The sequence below is a fragment of the Oryctolagus cuniculus genome, chromosome 1, assembly GCF_051225735.1.
Source record: "Oryctolagus cuniculus isolate XC-2025 breed Fujian yellow rabbit chromosome 1, ASM5122573v1, whole genome shotgun sequence".
In the NCBI taxonomy this organism is placed as follows: Eukaryota; Metazoa; Chordata; class Mammalia; order Lagomorpha; family Leporidae; genus Oryctolagus; species Oryctolagus cuniculus.
In genome coordinates this window covers 142,098,701-142,121,746 of record NC_142867.1, presented here as the reverse complement: position 1 = coordinate 142,121,746, position 23,046 = coordinate 142,098,701, and the positions used below count along the sequence as shown (strand labels likewise).

General features: G+C 52.2%; 1 protein-coding gene and 1 pseudogene across 2 annotated transcripts in view; both read right to left on the bottom strand.

The window, feature by feature from the left end:
• The window catches only part of PTCH1 (patched 1), a 64,805-nt gene extending 57,045 nt beyond the window's left edge, over positions 1-7,760 (bottom strand). Inside the window, exon 1 of the mRNA XM_051847163.3 lies at positions 7,450-7,760. Within this exon, the coding sequence (XP_051703123.3) occupies positions 7,450-7,452 (3 nt within the window). The 5' untranslated portion in view covers positions 7,453-7,760. The remainder of the gene's footprint in view (positions 1-7,449) is intronic.
• Positions 7,761-21,870: 14,110 nt separating this feature from the next.
• LOC100341489 (large ribosomal subunit protein uL30 pseudogene) lies at positions 21,871-22,746 on the bottom strand (annotated as a pseudogene). The gene has a single exon (XR_016236024.1). The product of XR_016236024.1 is annotated as a large ribosomal subunit protein uL30 pseudogene (transcript).
• Between the last annotated feature and the right edge of the window lie 300 nt (positions 22,747-23,046).

The window sequence follows — 23,046 nt, the reverse complement described above, 5'->3', positions numbered from 1 at the left end:
GCGCCGCGACCCCTTCACGGCAGAAAGCGCAAGCGAATCCCCGCCGCTCCCGCCGGCCACGCCGGGGCTCTCGGCGCCTCCCGGCTTGCGCGAGCGGCCGCCGCCGCGGGGTCCGAGGGTGCCCGGCGGGTCTCAGCGCTGCCGGGCCGGGGCCGGCGCCGCCGCTGCTGCTGCTGCTGGCGGTGGCGGTTCCTGAAGCTGCTGCTGCTGCTGCTCGGGCTCTGGCTGCTGGGCTCGCGGTGGCTGCTCGGTCCCGGACTCTGTCTTCTTGTGCTCCCCGCCGATCCGCTGCACCATTCTGCCCCCGCGCAGCGCGCCTCTCCTGCTCCCGGGACCTGGGGACTCCGCTGTGTGTGTGTGCGGCGGGCAGCGGCCGCAGCGGCTCCTTGATTCAATAGATGAGATGGAAGGAGAAAAAAAAGAACTCTCTCCATTTGGAGAAAGAGGAGGAGGAGGGGAGGGGGTGGAGGGGGAGCGAGCGAGCGAGAGAAAAAGGCTGGAGCGCCCGCCCCCGAGGCTGTCAGATGGCCTGGGTTTCTGCGACGCGATTGGCTCGCGGAGGGCAGAAATTACTCAGCAAACATGACTATTATTAGCTGCTTAGCAACAGCTCACCAAAGTCGAGAGACCACCCAGGTCGGCAACCCCGGAGCGCGCATCCCGGCGTCGGGGGCAGCCTGCTCGCCGGCGAGGCTTCCATTCAGGAATGCTCCCCCTCCTCGCTCTCTCGCTCCTTTTCTTTCCGGCAGCGTCTCCTTCTCGCGAGGCGCACCCACGCGCGCGCTCCCACGCGCGTCCGCCCCCGCGGCGCCCACGGGAGAAAGAGGCAACGTGTGTTTTGAAGCGCTCCGACCATGTCTGAAATGCCTCAAAGAACACCCTTTCAGAGGCACCTTGGCCTGGAGCAGCGGCGAATACTGGGAGGTCCGGCTGGGATTCCCAGGCCTGCACCAATAATGACAGGGTGGTGGATAGTGCGCCAGTGTGTGCCAGATTTTTTTTTTTTCTCTTTTCTTTTATAACTAAAGGGAAGACTTAGACTCTTGCAGGGAACAATGCCTCGCGGTAAGATAAACAAGATGGAAAGTTAAAAAGAGGAAAGCAAGGACTTGGGGGGAAAGCCACCTTTCTTAAAAGCAGCCCCCTCCTCAAATTAAAACAAAACAACAAAAACACCAGCAACGCACGGCGGCACAGCCTGGCTCTGAAGCAGTCCGAGCTCCCCCCCTCCAAAAAAAAGTGGAGTCCAGACGCCGGAGTAGTGTCGTGGAGGCAGAGGCGTTTGTATGGAATCTTTAATGTGACAGAAATAAAGGAGAAACAACAGGACCCCTTCCACAGCCCAGCGAAACGACATTGGTTCCTCGAGAGAGGGTCTCCCTGGCCGGTCAGGGTTCGCTTCGGCTCCCCCTTTTCAATGAACCTCTACTATTTGCACAAATAGGTAGGCGCGCTGTTTGCGTTTCCTAACAGCGTGACGTAAGCGAGCACACAAAACACCTTGACGTCGGCTTCATTCGAAACAAAGCGCGCGCGGACCGCCAACACTCGTTCCCGCACTGAGCCTGGTGCCACGAGCGAGTCCCGGGACCCGCTCGCCGCTGCGGGAGCGCACACGCGGCTTCTGGAGGGGGTCCTCGGGCAGGAGACCCCGCCCGCCGTCCGCACGGCTCCACGCTATTTATTTCAGGGGGGAAAAAGTGGAATGCGTTTCTCTGACGCTTGCAAGTCATAAAGTGCCTCCCCGTGGCAGACCCACAAACCCCCGATTCGGCCTCATTTTTAGTATTTATTCCTCCCCTCTTTTTTTTTAAAGGGGGTTGTATTGCACAGGGCCCCACGGTGGCGAGCAGCCGACTGAAGCCGTGAAATGGGGCAGTGTGACTTTAAGATGCACACGGTGTGTGTTCATTGAAAAAAAAAGAAGAAAGAAAGGAAGGAAAGAAAGAAACCCAGATGGAGGGAACGGGGGAGGAGCGGGGGAGGGGGCGGAGCCCGCGCAGCCACGTGACCCGGGTCGGGGAGGGCTCCCCGCGCCCGCTCGCCCGCCCGCGCGCGCTCCGGGCCGCGTCCGCGTGCGCGCGCGCCTCGCGCCCGGGGACTCCCCGCGCCCGCGCAGCCCGGGCCGAGCAGGTAGCGAGGTGGGCGCGTCGGGCGGGCGCCTGACCGGCCGGCCGCACGGGCCTCCCTGCAGTCCAGAAGGGGCGCGCGCCCCGCCGGTGCGGACGGACGTGCCGGGCGCGTCGTAGTACATTCCTGGAGGCGGACCGGCCCCCTGGCGTCGCCCAATGCCCGCGCGGCCTCCCCGCCGCCGGCCAATGGCAGCGCGCACGGGCCCCAGCCCAGGAGCAGCCCCGCGCCGGCAGCTCGGGCCCGCGAGGGGCTGCAGCGGGGCGCGCCGGCCACCGGGGCGGTGCACGCGGCTCCCGCAGGGGGCCGCGGCCGCCAGCCCGCCCGCCCTCTTCCTTCCTCTCGGGCGGTCCCTCCCTCTCCCCGTCTCCTGGCTCCTTCCTCTCTGACCCCTTCCTCTTCCTCCGGCTCTCCCGCTCCAGGCCCAGCCTCGCCACCTTCCTCCCCTGGGAGGCCCTGAATCCCGGGCCGGCCAGACGCGCGCGCGGCACCGGTGTCGGGGCGCATCGTCCCGGGGGGAACGGAAGGACAAAGAGCCCGGACGCGTCCGGGGGGTGCTGGGGGCTCGGGAGGAGGACCTGAGCCCCCAGCCAGCGCGGAAATTCAAAACTCCCAGCTCCTAGGCAGCACGTGATTTTGCCGGCGGCTCTGCTGTGTGCACCAGAAGGGAGGGCCGGCAGGCGCCGCGCAGCCAGAGTGCCGCGACTTGAATCGCGATCGGCGAGTTACGTTTGCTAGACGGCGCAAGGCAGGCCAAGGGGTCGATTGTTCTAGCTTTTCAGTGAGTCACCCCGCTTCTTGCTTGCGACTGGAAATTGCCTTCGAGGCTTGCGAGATGGCAAGGTCACCGCGCACCACGGAATGCGCTGCCATGTTTGTTGTTCCAAACATCTTTACAACGGTTTGGACCAGGAACGCAGGGCGATTTCTCCCAGGGATTTCCGCATAGGCTCTTGCGTTATGGAATTCTAGGGTGCAGTCCCAAGCGAGGTCCACTGACCGGTTCCGCATCCCTGCCCGCAGCCAGCCGCACTCCCTCCCCTCCTGGCGGCTGCTCCAGGGAGCAGCATTTCCAAGGCAAAGCCTCTCGCACCCAGGCTCGTTTCCCTCCCTTGGACTTAATTCCTAAACGTTTTGCACATTGATCTCCGAGGTTTTCGGCGCGCTGAGCCCCCTCGCCCGCTGTTTGATAGGTTAACTTCTCAGCAGCTCAGACGGCGGCCCCGGCCTGTACATTCTACCCACTGGTTCCAGGACGCAACCCGCAGTCTCAGCTCTAACAAGCGCTGTCTTAATCTTCCCAGCCGCCACCCGCCGCTTCCCCTGTGGTCTGCTTTTTTTCATACGCAGAGATGAATTACTTTGAGGATCTAATTGGCCTTGTTTCTGTAACGTTTTAAGAAAGGGAAGAGGAGCCAGTGTAAAAGGCTCCTCGACTTGGGTGGCCAAGGCTGAGGCTGCCCCCAATTTGCCTCATTGCTGATGCAGGCCAGTGCGACATTCCCGGCCATGATGTTGTTCCTAATCAATCTGGCCTTATTTACATTTGTAAGCAGTGTCGGCTTTAATATGCATACCCTGTGCCGGGGGCCGCAGCGCCACACCGGCTGTGTTAACTTCAGCTAACCACAAGGATTCCACAGACCTGAGAGCTGGCTCCCAGGAGGAGCCAGGCCTACTGAGGTGTGGGCAGAGAGGACCGGCCCTTCTGGGCCCTCTCTGCCCTGGAGGGGGGTGGTCCCCTGGAGAGTCAGCAAGCCAGTGGGAGAGCCTGGGTGCCTTATCCACCCGCAGGTGTTGTGGGCCTCTGTGAAACTAGGCATCGGCGGTCTGCTTCCCTCTCCAATGCATACATTGTCATGTTTGTCTCCCTATCATGATTGGAGATTCCTCATTGGAGTTTTCAAAACTGACTCCTCAAACTCTCTGGATTCCCTCATGTCTCCTTCCCCTCTCTGTTCTGATACTTGGAATATTCGTAGCCATGCCACACACATCTCAAAAATGACATCAGATTATCTGACCGATGAGATGACACTGAGATAAAACATTTGTCTTCTGTGCTCGGGGTGATCCAGCCATAGGCAACGGTGGGGGCCAGACTAGATGGAGTTATGAAAAACCACAGTGAAATTGGACCTTTCTTAGGTCAAAACCAAATGGGTCTATAAAACCCAACATGAATTGGCTAAATTTTGCAGATTATAAAGGGGCCAAGTATATTCTTGGAAATTGACTCTTGGGTCACTTATACTTTTACCTGCTGACAAAATGTTTTAAAACTACCTTCCAGAAATGCAAAGAGTTGCAAATGTCACCTTGCCCCCATAGTATTATTGTGTGGAGGGGGAGGTGGGGCAGAGGGATTGGAGATGGGATGAGATGCTCTATTGATGGTTGGGGGCGCCTAGGCTAAGGATGTGAGTGGTGGGCCAGGGCCTGAGCAGGCCAAAGCAGCTACCTTGGTGAAGAGTTGAGTCTTGACTCAACCCCAGCCAGTTTGCCACCATCCACCAACATTTTCTTGGCTCCCTAAGAACACCTTATTATTTCCTCATTGGCAGCTCTTGTATTTACTTAAAAGGTGGTGGTAGAAAATGAATTTCAGAAGTTTTGGGGAGGAGGGGGGAAGAGAGATTCTCAGCAGCCACAAAATAGAAAAACCACTGGGCTTGACTCCCTCCCCTCTCTGCCTTCCACCTTCTGCTTCCTCCCCTTCTTCCTCCCCCCTCCCCACTCCCAGGCTGGAGGAAAGGGAACAGCTCTCGCCAACTTGTCAAAATAATGCTGCTAATTACTCCTGATCTCCTTTAACGGGAAGCTGCTCCCAACTCCACAAAGGAGTGAATGAGAGGGCTCCAGCACAAACCCGGGAGCACTGGCTTTTTTTTTTTTTTTTTTTAAAGCTCAGAGACCTGGGGGTGGGGAGGGTGGCAGAGAGAAGCTATCCTGAGAAGGTTCCAGAAATCTCCACATTGATAATAACTTCAGGCTTAAGGCTTGAGAGGGAAGTTAGATTTTATGCACTGCCAAAAGCTACTGGTATTCTCTTGCTGAGAGTGTTACGGGTGGCAGAGAGAATGTGCAGAGCTACAATGAACTTGAAAGAAAACATACAGCATTGGTCCTTGCATTGATTCCCACTTATCTAAATATCTTAGCCCACATTGCTCTGCTCTGATAGAGATGTAGACTGAGTCTCCCTCTCTCCTTCTCCCTCCCTTCCTCTCTCCCTCTCTCCTCCTCTCTTTCTCCCCATCTAATATATCTATATCAAGCTTTGCATTTGGCAGAAGGCACCCCATTCATTTCAATGATCTCTGTCATTGGGACTTGCATGAAAAGGAAGCCGAGCAACGTGATCCCTTTGACCCACTGCTGGAGCAACAAATTTATTAGAGATATAGGCATGAGAAATGAAAGGGAAGTAAAACAATTCCAGCTTATTGTGTGTCTGTCTTTCATACTGCTAATCCGGTTTACACATCACGCCTACATGTCTCAATAGGGCATTATACACTGTGGCAGAGGCTGGAGAAAATAAAAGGTGTGTGTGTGTGTGTGTGTGTGTGTGCAGAGAGAGAAGGATAAAAACAGTGCACAGAGATTCTAAGTTAAAGACAATTTGTGAAAGTCTTTTTTCTTTTCACAAAAAAATGCCAAACAGTGCTAACTCCTGTTCCAACAGCTTGTCAGATTATGACTAGATTATAACCAGAAATTAGATACACCTCTCACAGTGAGTTTGAAATGAAGCAAATGGACTCTGAACTGAGACCACGCTGGACTAGGCGCAGCGGCTTGCCAAGGAGGAGCCTATGGGTGTCCACCTGGATGCAGCATTTTATTTAAAAAGACCTTGCACACAAAGGCATTTTACAGCCTTGTGGAAGGGTGACAACTGAACACACACAAACTCCCAATTGAAAGCCCTTGTTTTACAACAGGGGGACACAATGCACCTGAGGCAACAATTTATCCTGAGGTACCACCCAGGAATAATAAGTTACAGTAACAAAGGATGCCACCGAAAAGCATTGTCTTTCTTTGTTGGAGGCAATTAATTGCATGTTGAACTACTAGAGCCAAAACAAAAAAAAATTTTTTTTGAATACGCACAGAATGTTGAAAAAGGAACTATTGTAGTTCAAGATCTCAGTGATCCAATTATTACATATTCAGAGCCACCCATTGTGGGGCTTTCTGATTTATGTCTACTGCTTTTGTATTTCTTCTCCCCAGGGAGAAAGGAAAGATAGCAAGGGAGGAAGATGGCCCTCCTCTCCCAGGTCCAAGCTAACAGGGCTCTCTGGGTATCTTCCATCAACAACAATCCATATGGTTCTTCTTAGATCACAATACTTGGGACTTGTCCACACACTGGGCATCCTTTTAAACATGAACGTCAACACACAGAGACAGAACACATGTCACCCAGAGGCACAGTCTCTGGGGGTCCGGGTGCACCGCCGGGCTCCCCCGAGGCTGCACTCGGCGCTCCCAGCACCCGGCCGCCCGCCCACCGCTTTAATGACTCGCAGGCACCAGGGCGCCCGAATCCGTGGGCGCAGGAGTCAACACACATGCCTCTCTTCTCCCCGCGGCCCCTTCCTGAACTCACCAAGTCCCCGGGCCCCGCTCTGCCCACCCACGGCGGCGGGGAGGTGAGTGCTGGCGCCCCGGGTCTGGGTAAGAGGTTGCTCGGCGGCCGCGAGAGTACGAACCGGGCGCCCGGAGCCCGGAACGCGGGTGCAGGGCGTGCGCCGGCGCCCGCGACCGGCACAGGCTTCCTAGCGCGCGCGCTCCCCCGGAGCCCGCACCTCCCCCACCCCACCCCCGGTGCTGTCACTCTGTCCGCACCAGCCCCTCCATCACCAGCTCTGCCTCCGCTGGGGAGCCAAGAGCCACCAACAGGCTGATGAGCGGAAGCCAAGGTGGCGACCCTTTCAAGCGTGAAAATGGGATCCCGAGCGACCCCCTCCGTGAGAATTCCCCCCGCAGCCGTTCCCCGGCGCGGGCCCGCCGCAGCCAGCCCCCCTCCCCCGCGCGGGGCCGGCCTCGGGGGCGGGGGCCCGGGCGTGCGAGCGAGGAGCGAGCGAGCGAGCGAGCGCGGAGCCGCGGGACCAGCGCTCCCGCGCCCCGGAGGCGCAGCCCACCCAGCCCCACCGGCACCGGCACGCGGCGCTCCCCTCCCGCCAGGCGCTGGCTGCTCGCGGCTCGGCCGGGAGCGCGGGGCGGCCCCGCGGCTCCGGGGCGCACGGCGCGCGCGGGCGAGGGCGCGGCGGCGGCGGCGGCGGCGGGAGCGCCGGCTGCACTCACCATAGCCGGCCGTCAAGCCCTGCCCGGAGCGCGGGTGCCGATGGCGCGGACGCTGGGCTTGGGTTTCACATCAACTCCTTTTCTCGCCCCCCGGCCCCCCTCTCCGGGTGCTGCGCTCCTCCGTCTTCTCCCCGGCTCCCCTCGGCTCCCCCTGGCCTTGTCGCTGCGGGTCCCTTTGTCTTCCCTGTCGCCGTCTTTTTCTCCGGCGTCGTCTTGGTCTTCTCCTCCTCCTGCCCCGTCCTTACAAAAGGAACGGAAAGTGTAAAAACCCCGGCGCGCGGGGCCGCCGGAGGCTGTCGGCGGAGTGCGGCGCGGACTCACAATTACAAGCCTGTTTCTATTAAGCAGTTCCATGGCCCTCGGCGTGGGTGGTCTGCCGCGCCATAGGCAGGACCTGTCAGGGTCACGTGACGGATCCGAAAACTTTACCCCTTTACAATAAACTCAAGGCAAGCAAAGTAAACTCGAGGAACGTGCTATCAGCACAGCCCTCCTGGGTAAACAGGCGCTGGCCTCCCCGCCTTCCTGGGAGGCGCCCGGCCGCGCGAGCTCCGGCGAGCCCCGCCGCCCCCTCCCCGCCCCCCGCGGGCCTGTGTGCGGGGGGCCGCCGACCGGGGGTCCCCCGCTCGCCGCCCGCTCTTGCCCCTCCCCGCGCCACACACGGTCCTTGCTAACCTTGAGCCATCTTGCCAGAACCCGGGGGTCGGGGGGATGCTGGGGTGCCAGGTAGCTCCTTCCAGCGCGCCCAGCACCGCGAGGCGCAGAGGGTGCGCGGAGGGCCGCGGGAGAGCCCCACCTGGCCTGGCCACGGCCCGCATGCCCACGCAGGCGCCGGCAAGCGGGGTGCATTCTGGTTGACAGCCCCAGGCCGGGTGGAGGCCGCGGGTCTCCTGGGGAAAGCGTTCAAGACCGCGAGGTGCGAGTCGCTTCTGTGCCAGGTCCCTGGGAGCCGCCGCTTCTAAAGAGACCAAGGTGGAGTCTCTTGGAAACCAAGATTGGTAGCTGGCTGAGCAGTCACTAATTGATATTTGCTTCCTCTCCCTTCCAATTACTGTGGTTTCTGGGGTATGCCACCCAAATGCTCCCACCCACGCTGCCTTCCCGTTCGAGGCAAGCCAGGGTGACGGGTCCCGCGCCGAGAAACTGAGTCTCTCACCCTGAGTGCAGACGCCCTGTGCGGGAGCTCCCCTCCGGTGGCGCCCGGTACTGGGAGTTGGGGGGTGGGGTGGCGTCTTGCAGGCACCGCGTCGGGAATGGAGAGGACTGCAGGGATGCGCACCAGCACAGAGTGCGGACACCTTAGTGGAACTCTCGAGAGTGGCCCTCGATAAAGCCAGCCCTTCCCCACCGTTCTGGGCACAGGAGGGGTGTGTGTGTGTGTGTGTGTGTGTGTGTGTGTGGCGGGGTGGGAAGGATTATTAACTAATGATAAACATCCTCCTCCTCCTAGGAGTCACAGTGTACCCCCCTGGCCAAGATATTGACCCACCCATGGGTTGTATCACGCCGTTCTTTAGCGGGGTCCTTTGGGTTTCCCGAGGGTTTGAGACCCGTTCACGGAACACGTGAATGCTGGACAGCGCTGTGACTCGGGCTGGCCCAGAAGTGCCAGCTTTTGTGCCCACTGACTTTTGGGCTCAGAGGAGTACCAGGTGAGCAAGGATCCTGAATCATCAATATTGTAATAAAAAATGAATAAAAAACCCACACCACCACACCAATATTTCCTTGGGAAACCCTTCTCCCAAGGCATCTGTAAATTGGGGGTGAGATGAGGAATAGGAAGGCCTGTCCACATCAGCCAAGGGCATGATAGAGAATTTAAACATGAAAAGGGGATAAGAAGAAAGAGAAGAGCCCAAGGGATGGCTTTGAAATGGCACATGGTACCAAAGTTGCTAGGTGTGGGAGTTGAGTGGGGACGTGCCAGCAGCATTGGCAGGGTTTGCTTTTCACTGTAAAAATGGAGCCCCTCATGTTAACACACTCCAGCTCCATGTTTCAGTTGAGTTTTGAGTCACCAAGTGGACACCGGTTTTGTGGGGCCTGAGATTTCAGCAGTGTGTGTGTGTGTGTGTTGTGTGTGGAGAGGGAAGGGTTCCTTTAGAAGTTTACAGACGTAAAACTAAGAATAAGACTTCAGAAGGGGCTTGAGCAGGGAGAGGCCCTGATGCCAGCAGGTTACCTCCCTTGAGAGCATAGTTTTTGTGGTCCTGCTGCTATCCACCAGCCCCAGGTTAGGACTGAATGTGTTTGGTGTCAGTCACATCTCCAAGTCTTTACAGCTAGGGGCAAAGACGAGTTTGGTGTGAGCATAAATACTTGGAGTTGGGCAGGGGCCATGTAAGGAGGCAGGGAGAAGAAGTGTTTGGTGTTGGGACCGAGCAGTTCAGGAAGGAGGGGACCCGGTTGGAAATGCTGCCTCCCAGGAGCAACGGACCCTTCTCTACTCTTCCTTTGAAGTCTGCAGCTTCTGGCAGTGCAGACGCTCTGAGCTCAGACGCTGGGACCTCGGGGTACAAAGTCAGTTCTGAGTAGGGGTGGGCTGGGGGAAGCACCTTCTGGTGCTTCTCTGCGATTCCCCACCAGGGTGGGCTCTCTCTCATCAAACGGCAGCTTCTCAAGTGGCGCCTGCCTCGTCCCTTCCTGGGAAACCAGTTAGAGCTGCCCCAGCTCACAGCCCTTCTGGACCGGAGGTGTTAGAGACGGACAAAGCTACCAGACGACGTAGCTCAAGTCCAGCCTGCAGTTGACGTGAAGGTACTAAATGGCTGATTGGCTACTGGGACAGGGCTTTTGCCAGTTAATCTGGACTTTGAGAGTCATACCGTGGGAATAACTCCAAAGGTGGAGATGTCAGGGTACCACCAGATGGAGACTTGGGAGACACCGGAAGAGGGGGCAGTAGAAGAATTTTTGGAACGGGTCTGCAAACAGACCACTTGGGCATGATCCAAAGCATTGATGGACAAGGACATACACGGCTCTGTTGGTCTTTCTGAATATTGTTGCTACTTGAGATACAATGTTGCTTTTGTACTACCAGACACACACATATCATCTGAAGGCCCCTTCTTCCCTTGTTCTGGGTAAAAATGGTTCATCCCCTCTCACACAGCAGCATCCAGTAACTGGAAAGCTTTCAAACGTACAATTGAGGGTTCGTAACAAACATCTGCCTACATTAAGAAGGTCTCCACACACCACGAATGCCACTCTTGCACATGGCCCGTGGCCCACCATACCTGCTACAACTTAGGCACGGACACTTTTGGATATTGCACCAGGCAGATCCTCACGTGTTTCCATAAAGCGATCTTGCTCTGTGCAGAGATTCCGGTTCTTAAAGGACCACGCCTCATCCAGACTCAACCTCTTCCCAGTCAGGGAGATGTGTACAAGTCCAGCCCACCAGCGGTGGCAAAAAAAAAAAAAAAAAAAAAAAAGTTGAAAAAAAAGTTGAAAGGTGTCTGGTTGCTACAATGCAGAATTAGAAGGAAAGAATGATTGAATTTTAATGGAAAGATGCATTCACACTGTCAAAGGAATTGTTTAAACAGCAAGAACAAAGAGAAGGAAAACAGGAGTGTAGAAAAGAAAAAGGCAGTGCTGGGGTATGAATAGCAAAACCAGAACAAAGCAGGTGGAATGAGCCCCAGAGGATCATAAACCAAAGGCTTCACAGGACCCCATTACTGAGGTGTTTGTAGTGTTCAAAAGATGGACTGATTATTTCGGACAAGAAGGAACAGGTAGCAAGAGATACCTTGTGGAACCTTCACCTAAGCAAACAAAACTCCCAAGTTGATCTTCCTGCTAGTGCTGGATTTTTCTGTACACAAATGATGTGCACCTGACTTCTGGGAGCCGTAGATGAGAATCCTCCAAGGGCAGCCATGGAAAAGGAAAGACCCCTGAAGACGGGTACACTGTGGGAGGCGGGGTGGGGTGGGGCAGCCAGGGGAGCTGGTGGTGAGTGACTTCCAGGACCAAGAGCCCACCGCAGGACAGCAGGATTATGACAATAATCAGACCTACGGACCGAACAATGGATACTGAGCGCAGTAAATAGGAAACGCACACAGCGTCTGAAGCTAGGGGTGTTACACAGCTGGTGTTGCTGCTCGTCAGTGCTCTTCGTTTGTTTTGGTTAAGATGGGGGGGAGGGTGCAGAGCTGAGCTCCATTTACTCTGGCGGGCATGGGTGAACGTTTGGCCAGGTCAGCCTAGATGCATTTCCACTCCATGGAGGAGAGAGGGTGTGTGAAGCCAAGAAGTCTCCCTTTGGGTGAGATTTTAGGGGGAACCTCATAGCTGTATGGGAGAGGCCACAGCCTCCCAGAGCCCTTAAATATTTTCTCTTTCAAAATCTCTGCTTTTATTTGAAAAGTTCACTCCCCAAATGGCCATGATGGCCAAGGCTGGGCCAGGCTGGAGCCAGGAGCCAGGAACTCCAGCCAGGTCTCCCAGTGAGTGGCAGGGCACTCAAATCCATCCATGCACTCCGGTGTGGGATGCGAGTGTCCCAAGGCAGGTCTTCACTGCTGCTTAACTTGGATCTGAAGGGTCAGTCCATCTCTCGTGCCTACTGGGTTTGGAAGGAGGAGCCAGGGAGGACTGGAGCCGGGTCCTCCATGGCATCAGTGCCCAGAGGACCTGAGCCACCATCTCCCAGGAGCCTGCCACACCTTCACAAAACCGACACCGGCTGACACATTTCCTAGGAATGTTGGTGGTCTGGGAAAATGGCTTTCGGCACCCAGCAAAGAGTGAGAGCTGCTAGGCTAATTACAAATCTGTCTTCTTTATTTATCTCAGCCAGTTCCTCAAGGCGGTGCTTTTCAGGGCTGGCTGCTCGTTAGAATCACCTGGGGAGTTTACAAACCAAACCAAGACAGAGAACCACAGATAGATTCTTTGCCCCCATCTACAGGCTAGCCAATCAGAGTCCCCGCTGTGGGAAATCAGTATTTTTTTATAAGAATCCCCCCAGGTCAAGTACCAGGGTGCTTGAAAGAGTTCATGGAAAAGTGGAACTTAAAGGTGCATTAATTTTGATGATGCAAAAAAAAAAAAAAAATTGGGAACCTAGGGATAATGTGTGTTTTTAAAAACTTTTTGAAGACCCCTTATACTTATGGATTGCAAAAATGTTTGTACCAAAATAAAACCATCTTTTAATTCCATTTTTCATGTGCTTTGTCAAGTAACTTCTCACTGATGATAGGAGGATGCAGGACCTAGACACGGGCATATGGAGTGTTCACTGCAAAATTCTTCCCAAGTTGCTATACATATTGCTTGAGGTTTTTCATAATTATGTCAATAAGAAAGCAACAACTTGGGGGCCAAATCAAGGGATTCTACTGTACAATTCACTGTGAAGACCTAAAGGACACTTGGTTTATTTATGAATAAAATGACTGATTTATTTACTTATTAGAGAGAGAGAGCGCTTCCATTTGCTAATTCAGTCTCTCAAATGGCTGTACCATCCCAATCTGGGCCAGGTTGAAGCCAGGAGCCAAGAACTCCATTTTGGTCTCCCAGCTTGGTGGCACAGGGACCCAAGTATTTGAGCCATCACCTGCTGCCTCCAAGGGTGTGCGTGGGCAGGAAGCTGGGTCAGACGCTGTGTAGCTGGGACTCCAGTGGCACATCTTAATGTGGGGTGTGAGCACGCCAAGCTGCGACTTAGCCAGTTATGCCGCAATGTCAACCCCTGAATATTTTCCTTATGGTGTCCTCTCTATGGCACAAGGTATCTATCACAGTGCGCTGTTGCTAGTCATTCATCTTAAAAAAAAAAATGATGCGGGAGCCTTCTATGATAACGTGTAGTCCCTTGCTAGGGGCTAGGAATTTGGGGAATGAAAAAGAGATCTTCCTTAAAAAGACTATGAAATACCACTTTATCCTCATCAGATTGACAAGATTAAGAAGCCTGACCACAGTGAATATGAACAAGATGAGGAAACACTGAACTTTTCGATCCGGCTGGCTGGAATGTAGATTGGTTAAATCGTGTTTGGAAATGGTTTCGCATTATTTAGAAAAACTCACTCCTAGGTATCTCTCTAAGGGAAACCCTTTTACGTGTGGTCCAGAATACGCATATACGCGTACTCACAGCAGTGCTGTTTATAACACTGCAACACCGGACATGGCCAACACGTTTGTCAAAGTAGAAAAATCACTATGACCCCATATACAGGGATTGTACAAAGCAGTGTAAAGGAACAAGCCCTTGGAACCTCTCGGCAGAGTCTTACAAACACAACTTTGGGTGAAGTCCCTAGGTCAGAAGCAGGTTTCATGAGAATGTGTACATCAGTTCCACTTATATAAATGGCATCAAGAAAAGCAAGGGAAGAAAAAACCCCTTTGGGAGACCTTGCACCTCTGGGGAGGAAGGTGGTGAAGGGATTAAGAGGCTCCAGAAATAATTCATTTTTTTGTGTTTATTGTTTCATTATTATGCATTGAACTGTACATACAGATGTTAACAGTTTTGATTGTAAGATCTATTTCATAATAAACTTTTTTTTAAGATTTTTATTTATTTGAGAAATAGAACTACAGACAGAGAGAGGGAGAGACAGAGAGAAAGGTCTTCAAGGTCTTCCATCCGTTGGTTCACTCCTCAGATGGCCGCAACGGCCGGAGCTGCGCCAATCCAAAGCTGGGAGCCAGGAGCTTCTTCCAGGTCTCCCATGCGAGTACAGGGGCCCAAGGACTTGGGCCATCTTCTACTGCTTCCCAGACCACAGCAGGGAGCTGGATTGGAAGAGAAGGTGGGACACGAACCTGTGCCTATATGGGCTGCTGGTGTAAGCCTTCTAAGCCATGGTGCTGGCCCTAAACCATTTTTTTTTTTTTAACCAAGGATATCATCCTAGTGTTGTGACACATGGGTTGGGCCCACATTCCATGTCAGAGTGCCTGGTTTGAGTTCCAGCTACTTTGCTTCCCATCTAGCTCTCTGCTGATGCATCCTGGGAGACAGTGGATGATGGCCCAAGTACTTGGGTTTCTGCCACTCACATGGGGGATCCAGACAGACTCCTGGCTTCTTGGCTTCCACTTAGCCCAGAGGTGGATACTGTGGGCATTTGGAGTGTAAACCAGAGGATGGCAGATCTCTCTCTCTCTCTAATCTAAGAAAAAAAATAAAATAAAGAAAAAGAAAAATCCTATGCATGGAGTGAGAATAGTTTTAGCCCACAATGCGCTCACACTGAATTCCATTTTCTGTGAATGTTCTGCACTCCTTTTGGGGGTGGGGATGCCTCACCGGAGCCTAACATCTAACCCGGTCTTGTCTCCAGCTCCTCCAGCTGAATTCCAGACCTGCTGTTCTGACTCAGTTCATGGCTGGCCCATCACAAATCGTCCAGCCACAGTTACGCAGTGGGCTGGGTGCTCCTGTCTCCTAGCCCAAGGGGTTCATCAGGCAGGTCCACACTCACACATGTCGCTCACAAGGCCCCTAGTGTCCAGCTCTGGTGCTTCCCTCTCCTGCCCTATCTTGACCCCCTGTTGCTCTTCCTTAGCCAGATAGAATTTATTACACATTTCTATTTTTTCCACTTTTCTATACCTATGCCTCTGCTTTTCATATATCTACTTCCGATCCCTTCTCTTTTAAACTTTTTTTTAAAAAAAGATCTATTTATTTGTTATTTATTTATTTGAGAAGCAGAGGCGGGGGGGGGAGAGAGAGAGAGAGAGAGAGAGAGAGAGAGAGAGAGGTCTTCCATCTGCTGGTTCACTCCCCAGATGGCCGCAACGGCTGGAGCGGCGCCGATCCGAAGCCAGGAGCCGGAAGCTTCTTCCAGGTCTCCCACGTGGGTGCAGAGGCCCAAGGACTTGGGCCATCTTCCACTGCTTTCCCAGGCCATAGCAGAGAACTGGATGGGAAGTAGAGCAACTGGGACTCGAACCCGTGTCTATATGGAATTCTAGTGCCACAGGCAGAGGCTTAGCCCAACACGCCACAATGCTGTGCCGCCCCCGGCCCCTTTTAAATAAATCCTGCTCTTAGGCACTGTGTTCAAGCCTCTGCTTTGAATTGTTATTGCTATGGGGACCGGAATCTGGAACAAAGATGAAAATACCCAGGTCTGTAACGGGAAGACTATACAATCCTCCCCAATACTCCCTGGATGGGACAGAAGTTGATCTCAGTGTTAGAAAGGCGGTGGTTATGGCCCAGGATTTTCTTCTCTTTCTCTTGTCTTATTTCTAGGGCTTTGCTTCTTTCAAATCATCGCCCAACTCTTTGATCAAGAGCTTTGCCTGGCTTCCCCTGCAGCAATACCCTGCCTCCCAGGGATTCAAAACTAAGTGTCCCAGCAGGCATTTGGATTAGAGGTTCAGCTGCTGATTAAGACACCTGTATCCCACAGCAGAGTACCTGGGCTTCACTCCTGGCTCCAGGTGCTGATTCCAGCTTCCTGCCACGGGAGACCCTTGGAGGCAGTGTTGATGGCTCCACTGGTTGTGTTCCTGCCTCCTATTTGGGAGACCTGGGTTAAGTTTCCAGCTTGGAGCTTTGGCACAGGCCCAGCCCTGGCCACCATGGGCGCTTGGAGACTGAACCAGTAGATGGGAGCTCTGTCTCTCAGATAAATAAGTGATTTAGACAACACAGTAACTCGCTGTGGCTAGGACTGCCTGTGTTTCCCGTCCATGCGTCTGGTCATCTTCCTGGTAGGACCTAGAGATGGGTTATGTAGACAAGAGCCTGGATTCACACGCTCCTCACTCTTGCTTTTTGAGACTTGTCTGGCTTCTCCTGTTTGTAAGGAGAGTCAAATGGCTTAGTCAAAGGAAGTAGAGAACAAAGAAACAAATCCCGTTAGAATGGGAATGCAGTGTGGTGGTTTAATTCAATGGGAAAAATCAATGGCAGTAGCCTGAGTTGATAGATTCTGGAAGAAAATTCAGTCAGTTTCTGCAAAACTAAGCGCCAGGTAGAGCGTATGTTTACAGGTAAGAACTAAAAGATAGGGGCTGGCGCTGGCTTAGTAGCCTAAGCTTCTGCCTGAGGTGCCCGCATCCCATACGGATGCTGGTTCAAGTCCTGGTCCTCCTCTTCCGATCCAGCTCTCTGCTGTGGCCTGAGAAAGCAGTAGAAGATGGCCCAAGTCCTTGGGCCCCTGCACCCACGTGGGAGACCTGGAAGAAGCTCCTGGCTCCTGGCTTCGGATTAGCTCAGCTCTAGCCATTGTGGCCATTTAGGGAGTGAATCAGTGGGTGAAAGACCTTTCTCTCTGTCTCTCCCTCTCTCTGTAACTCTACCTCTCAAATAAATAAATAAACAATATTTTTTTAAAAAGGTAAAAGATAAATGTCATATCACCAAGGAACCATAAAATGTGACCTAGACCTTTATAGCAGAGATAGGAAATCCAAAATCTATAAAAGAAAAGAAAGGAAGGCACATTTTAACCACAGCAGTTTGAATGGTAAGAATGTATATAATAAATTAGGTAAGTAGATGAATTCAAATTCTACCTTGGGAGACATGAGGGAAGGGTGGGGAGTGTGGCAGATGACAGAGCCTGCCCAGAGTGGTTAGCAAACGCTCAGCCCCGGCAGATGGACAGTTGCCATGCAGCAATGTGGGGGCAGTGTGGCCAGGCCCAGTGGAGTTAAAATTCTCTTGTAACCGTGGCAGGTGTTTGGTGCAGTGGTTACGATGTTGCTTGGAGCACCTGTATTCTAGGTGGGGATGCCTGGTCTTAAGTCCCAGCTCCACTCCCCGTTCCAGCTTCCGGCTGCTGTGCCTAGGAGGCACCAGCTGGCGGCTCAAGCAATAGAATTCAAGTTGAATTCTGAGCTCCTGGCTTAGGCCTGGCCCAGCCCCGGCTGTGGTGGGCATTTGAGAGGGGGGGTGCGTGTGAACAGATAAATGATCTCCGTGTCTCTGTCTCTTTGCCTTTCAAATAAATAAGCAGAATAAAATCCCCTTATAATGGAAAAGCTTTCTGATTTCTCTCTGATTTGACTACTCACATCCCAAAGTCAAAACATCTAAGTGGAAACTGTCTTCACACAGTCTCAGTGTCCCCATCCCTCTGTCTCGCACACACACTGGCTTCCACACCCTCTCCTCCGGTGCCTCTCGTCCACCTCCCTCCCTCCCCAGTCAGGCAGGTCCAGGCTGCTTCTTCCCACCTCTCCTCCACTTCTCTCTCGCCTTCATTCGCACCTGTACCCCTCACCCCAGGGATAATCACATGGACAATTAAAATAGTCTCCAAATTGGCCTCCTACTTTTTTTTTTTTTTTAAAGATTTATTTATTTATTTGCAAAGCAGAGTTACAGAGAAGCAGAGGCAGAGAGAGAAAAAGATGTCTTCCATCTGCTGGTTCACTCCCCAGATGGCCACAACAGCTGGAGCTGGGCCAATCCAAAGCCAAGAGCCAGGAGCTTCTTCTGGGTTTCCCACATCAGTGCAGGGGCCCAAGCACTTGGGCCATCTTCTACTGCTTTCCCCAAGCCATAGCAGAGAGCCGGATCGGAAGTAGGGCAGCCGGGACTCAAACTGGTGCCCATATGGGATGCCAGCAGCACAGGGGGTGGCCTTACCACAGTGCCGGCCCCAGCCCTCTACTTCTGACCTCACCAGAGTCCCCTTCCTAGTGGGCGTGGGTCTTTGTGACCAGCTCCTGGGCTGGAACCCTTCAGTGCTTCCCATCAGGGACTGAATGAAGGGGGAGTGGCCAGCCCCGCTGCTGTCAGCGTCTGCAGCCTGGGCACCCGGGCTCCTCGCCCTGCACTGGGATGCACCGAGCTGAGGTGCACTCTTTCCCCTGCAGGGACCACGCTTTCTCACTTTGCGCGTGCTCCTCCTGCCCACGGAACATCCAATTACCCCACCTCCAACCCCAGCCGCACCATTTTCCCGGGAAGACTTCTCTGCTCCTCCTGCTGGAATCTCTCTCTCTCTCTCTCTCTCTCTCTCTCTCTCTCTCTCTCTCTCTCTTTTTCTCTCTCTCCCCCTCTCCCTCTCTCTCCTCCCTTTCTACTTATTTAGCTCTCTTCTTCTTTTATACAAGCTGCAGGAGCCAGCTGGGGTGTGTGACACCCAGCATCTGTTCAGCCTTTTCCTCTCTCTGCACAACCTCAGTTTTCCTTTTGGTGGAGGCCCGGCCCCATCTGTCTCATCCGTTCATGCTGCCATAACCGCGTACCGCCGGCGGGGAGATTGGTAAATAATAGAAATTCCGTTCTCACTGTTCTGGAGAGTGGGAACCCAAGGTCAACGTGGCAGCGGATTGGGCTTTGCTGCTCTCTGCATCCTCTGGCATCTCAAGGACCAGACGGGACTGGGGGTTGGGTCTCCCTCTTTATAAAACACAAATCCCATCTACAAGGGCTCTGCTTTCGTGGCTTAAGCACCTCTCACAGGTCCCCTCTCCCCGCCCCCACTTTTTGTACTGTTGAATTAGCGATTGAGTTTCAGCATTTGAGTCTGGGGGCACACAATCAGACCACAGCACTAGGTAAGGGCTTCAGGATGAGTCAGCTTCACTCTGATGCTCGCACAGGCTCAGGAAACTGGCCCGCCCTGGGCGGGGGGGGGGGGGGGCATCCCAGTCTCTTGAGCACACACGAGGCAGTCAGAGCTGATGAGCCGCAGAGAGACTTCCACTGGGACCACCGGGGAACCGGCGTGGGTCTTCCTTTCCTGGAGATTTCTCAACTGTAGACAGTCACTAGGTTCGCAGCTCTGACAGCACCCAATGCAGCTTGGCAGAGAACAGGAGCCAACACGGCGGGAGACAGAGCGGAGAAGTGGAGCGAATTCCACCTTGCTGGCGCTCTCAGCTTCTGCCCGACCGGGCCCCGTTCATTCCTGTTTTTGTTGACCTCATTCTCAAGTGGGCTCTCTGACATCTGCGATTGGAACAAGATGCAAACCGTCTCTTCTAGTTGTCTCTAAGTTCCTGGAAGATGGAGACCAACTTGTTTACCTCCGGACCAACAATTGTAAAAGATCTTACTCAACAAGGCCTTGCAATAAATATTTTTGATTGGATTAATCAGCTATTGCTCTCTCTTGCCAGCACGTCTCCCTCTCTCTCTGCTTTTCTTGGCATCGTTCCACCTGTATTTAATCCTTGGACTACAGAGGGATAGAACAGAAACCATCAGCCACTCTCTGGCTATATAAAAAAAATACACCCTAGGATTTCTGTGGCTCTCCCAATTTCTCTGGGTAAAGGGCAAAGGAGGCGGTGCTACCTGCAGGCTATGAAGGATCCAAGTGTGCATGGATCTCACCATCTGGTGTCTGGGTTTCTTGGTGGAAGACAACTCTAAGTTGCGTAACTGTGCAACACTTTTGCAAATAATTTTTAAGAGCAAGTAAGCTCAAAGAGATATCTCTCTTAATCTCAATTTTAATTTTTAATACTGTGAAATACAAATACAATTTACCATTTCAATCATTTTGTAAAAATATTTGTTTATTTATTTGAAAGGCAGAGGGACAGATGGGGGAGAGATAGAGATAGAGATAGGGATAGAAAGAGATATCTCCCATCTGCTGGTTCATTCGCCAAATGGCCACAATAGCCAGGGCTGGGCCAGGCCAAAGCCAGGAGCCAAGAGTTTCATCCTGGTCTTTCACATGGGTGCAGGGCCCAAGGACTTGGGCCATCTTCTGCTGCTGTCCCAGGTGCATTAGCAGGGAGTTGAATCAGAAGTGGAGCAGCTGGGACGTGAACTGGAGCCCATGTGGGATGCTGGCGTTGCAAGCAGTGGCTCAATCCACTACTCCACCATGCCGACCTCCAGGCAACATGGGCTGGTACCAGCCCCTTCATATTAAATCAAAGTTTAGGAAAGAGTCTGACTCCATCTTCATATTCTAGGGACCTCTGTCTGTTCAGAGGACTTTAATGGTTGCTAGCCCCAGCCTTCACGATGGAGAGGCAGTCCCCATAACTAAAGTCCGACAGTAATTCTGCCCTTCACCCAGAAATAGCCTTAGTAGAACTGAAAAACATAAAATGGGGACCATGACAGATGGAGGCAGAGGGCAGGCCAGCCTACGCTAGAACTGAGGCAAAAAGCAGAGCCATTACAATGGAGGCCAAAGTCTTTTTTTTTTTTTTTCTTTGTTGCCTGTATACAAATGCTCAAAAAAGTTCTTTGGCTTGAATCATCTAGACACACTTTATTTGTTTTGAATAACATGGTGCTGGCCTTCATTATATTTCTTTTGGAATTTTTCCTGATTTTTGTCAGGTAGATGATTTAGTAAGCATGTCGTTTGATTTCTCTGGAGGACAGAACTCTTAGATGCTTAGCGTAAGTAAAAGAAATACACTGGGGCCAGTGGCATAGTGGGTAAAGCCACCACCTGCAGTGTCAGCATCCCATATGGGCGCCAGTTCGGTTCCAGATGCTCCACTTCTGATCCAGCTCTCTGCTATGGCCTGGGAAAGCAGTAGAAGATGGCCTAAGTCCTTGGGCCCCTGCACCCACGTGGGAGACCTGGAAGAAGCTCCTGGCTCCTGGCTTCGGATCAGCCCGGCTTCAGCAATTGCAGCCATTTGGGGAGTGAACTATCAGATGGAAGATCTTTCTCTCTCTCTCTGCCTCTGCCTTTCAAATAAATAAATAAGTCTTCAAAACAAACAAACAAAAATTTAAATATACACTATGGGGAAATACCTTAGAGGACATTGAAATGGACCAAAACGCTAGTATATGTTTTCAAACAAGATTTGGTTTATTGAGTGCTTCTAGGACATAGGATTCTTTGTGACTCTTATTTCTTTGAACTGTTTTACAACTTTATAAGTTATTGATCACTAATAGTAACGTAAATGATGCCTGTCCATCAAAATGCAAACTATTCTGGTGAAATAAGACTGTTACCCTATAGATAGCATTGCATTTTGCCAGAATTTTGATTTATTTGTAAATTCGTTTCAACACTCCTCACCACACCGTCTACATGGGCCCTCGATGTTGTAACATCTTACTAGTTCCTTCATAATATATTTAGTTAAATCTTTGGTAGTTTTTTTTTTAACATTTATTTATTTATTTAAAAGCCAAAGTTACAGAGAGGCAGAGGCAGAGGCACAGAGAGAGAGAGAGAGAGAGAGAGAAGGAGAGAGAGAGAGGTCTTCCATCTGATGGTTCACTCCCAAAATGGCCGCAATGGCCAGAGCTGCACTGATCCCAAGCCAGGAGCCAGGAGCTTCTTCCTGGTCTTCTACACAGATGCAGGGGCCCAAGGACTTGGGCCATCTTCTATTGCTTTCTCAGGCCATAGCAGAGAGCTGGATCAGAAGAGAAGCAGCTGGGACTCGAACCTGGGCCTATGTGCGATGCCGGCACTGCAAGCAGCAACTTTATCCGCTATGCCACACCACTGGCCCCAGTAGGTGTGTTTTTTTTTTTTTTTTTCAATTTGATTGTAGTTGCTGTTTATTATCTGACCAGATTACAAAAATACCATAGGAGACACCTTAGTTCATCCTTCTAATAAGTCTGTTGATTTGGTCTTCCCTGTTGCCAGCATCCCCACCCTCTACAAAATGGGTGGTCTTTTTCTTCATCCCACCTCGGGGAGAAGATAACTTGAAGGGCCACAGGAAGTTATTTGCTTCCTTGAAGTGTTTCCCCACAGTGTAGATCTCATGAATCAGATCCTCCATGCAGATGATATTGTATTTACCAAGAGAGCGGGCAATCAGAGTGTTATCTGTCAAAGCAATTCGCTTCTTATTGATTTTGCCATAGCCACGTTTGTAAACTAGTTCATTTACTGACTTCAAATTTGGGTACCCCCATGCAATATATGGCTCCACAATCCTCAGCACGTTAATGGAGGCCTTGTTGAGCTTAACAAAGGTGCCATTGAAGATCTGGCGAAGGCGAAGAAGCTGCAGCACTTTTCGGACTTTGGGGCTCACACCATTGATACCTCTGATTCCGATGACAAATGCCAACTTGGGTTCTGCAGGTACGTAGAAGTTTCCAGCTTTTCTTGCCATCCTCGCCATCCGAATTTCAGTTCTGTACATCTGCCCGTATTCCTTGTGATAGTGCTTCGCTTTCTCATAGATAAGCTTCCTCCTTGCCTTCCGAAGCATCTTTTGGGCAAACTTCTTCCTCAGGCGCTTGATCTTCAGCTCTGCGAAATTCCTCCGCTTCTTCTTCAGGGTTTCTGGCACAGCAGGAACCTTCTTCTTCTCTTCGGCACCCTCCATGGTTCCAGCCGGAAAAGAGGAAGTTAGCGCAGGCGCACTGCCCCCTTAAAGTCTGCCGGAGTGAAGCCTTTTTTTTTTTTTTAAGTATCTGTGTGAGAGTCACTTTAAAATTTTTTTCTTTTAAATAAAATAGACAAATGTGAAAATTTTACTATTAGCATCACCCAAAATATTCATTGGAATTCTTAAACTACACCATATATCTGTGAACCTATAATTTGGAAATGGGTAGATTTGGAGCTAGGAAATTTTAGTATACCAGATCAATTTTTATCAAACACAAGTAACTTCAAATCTTTCTGGAAAAAATACTTCTTTGGGTCTAAAATCCATAATTTCACATGTAGTGTAAAA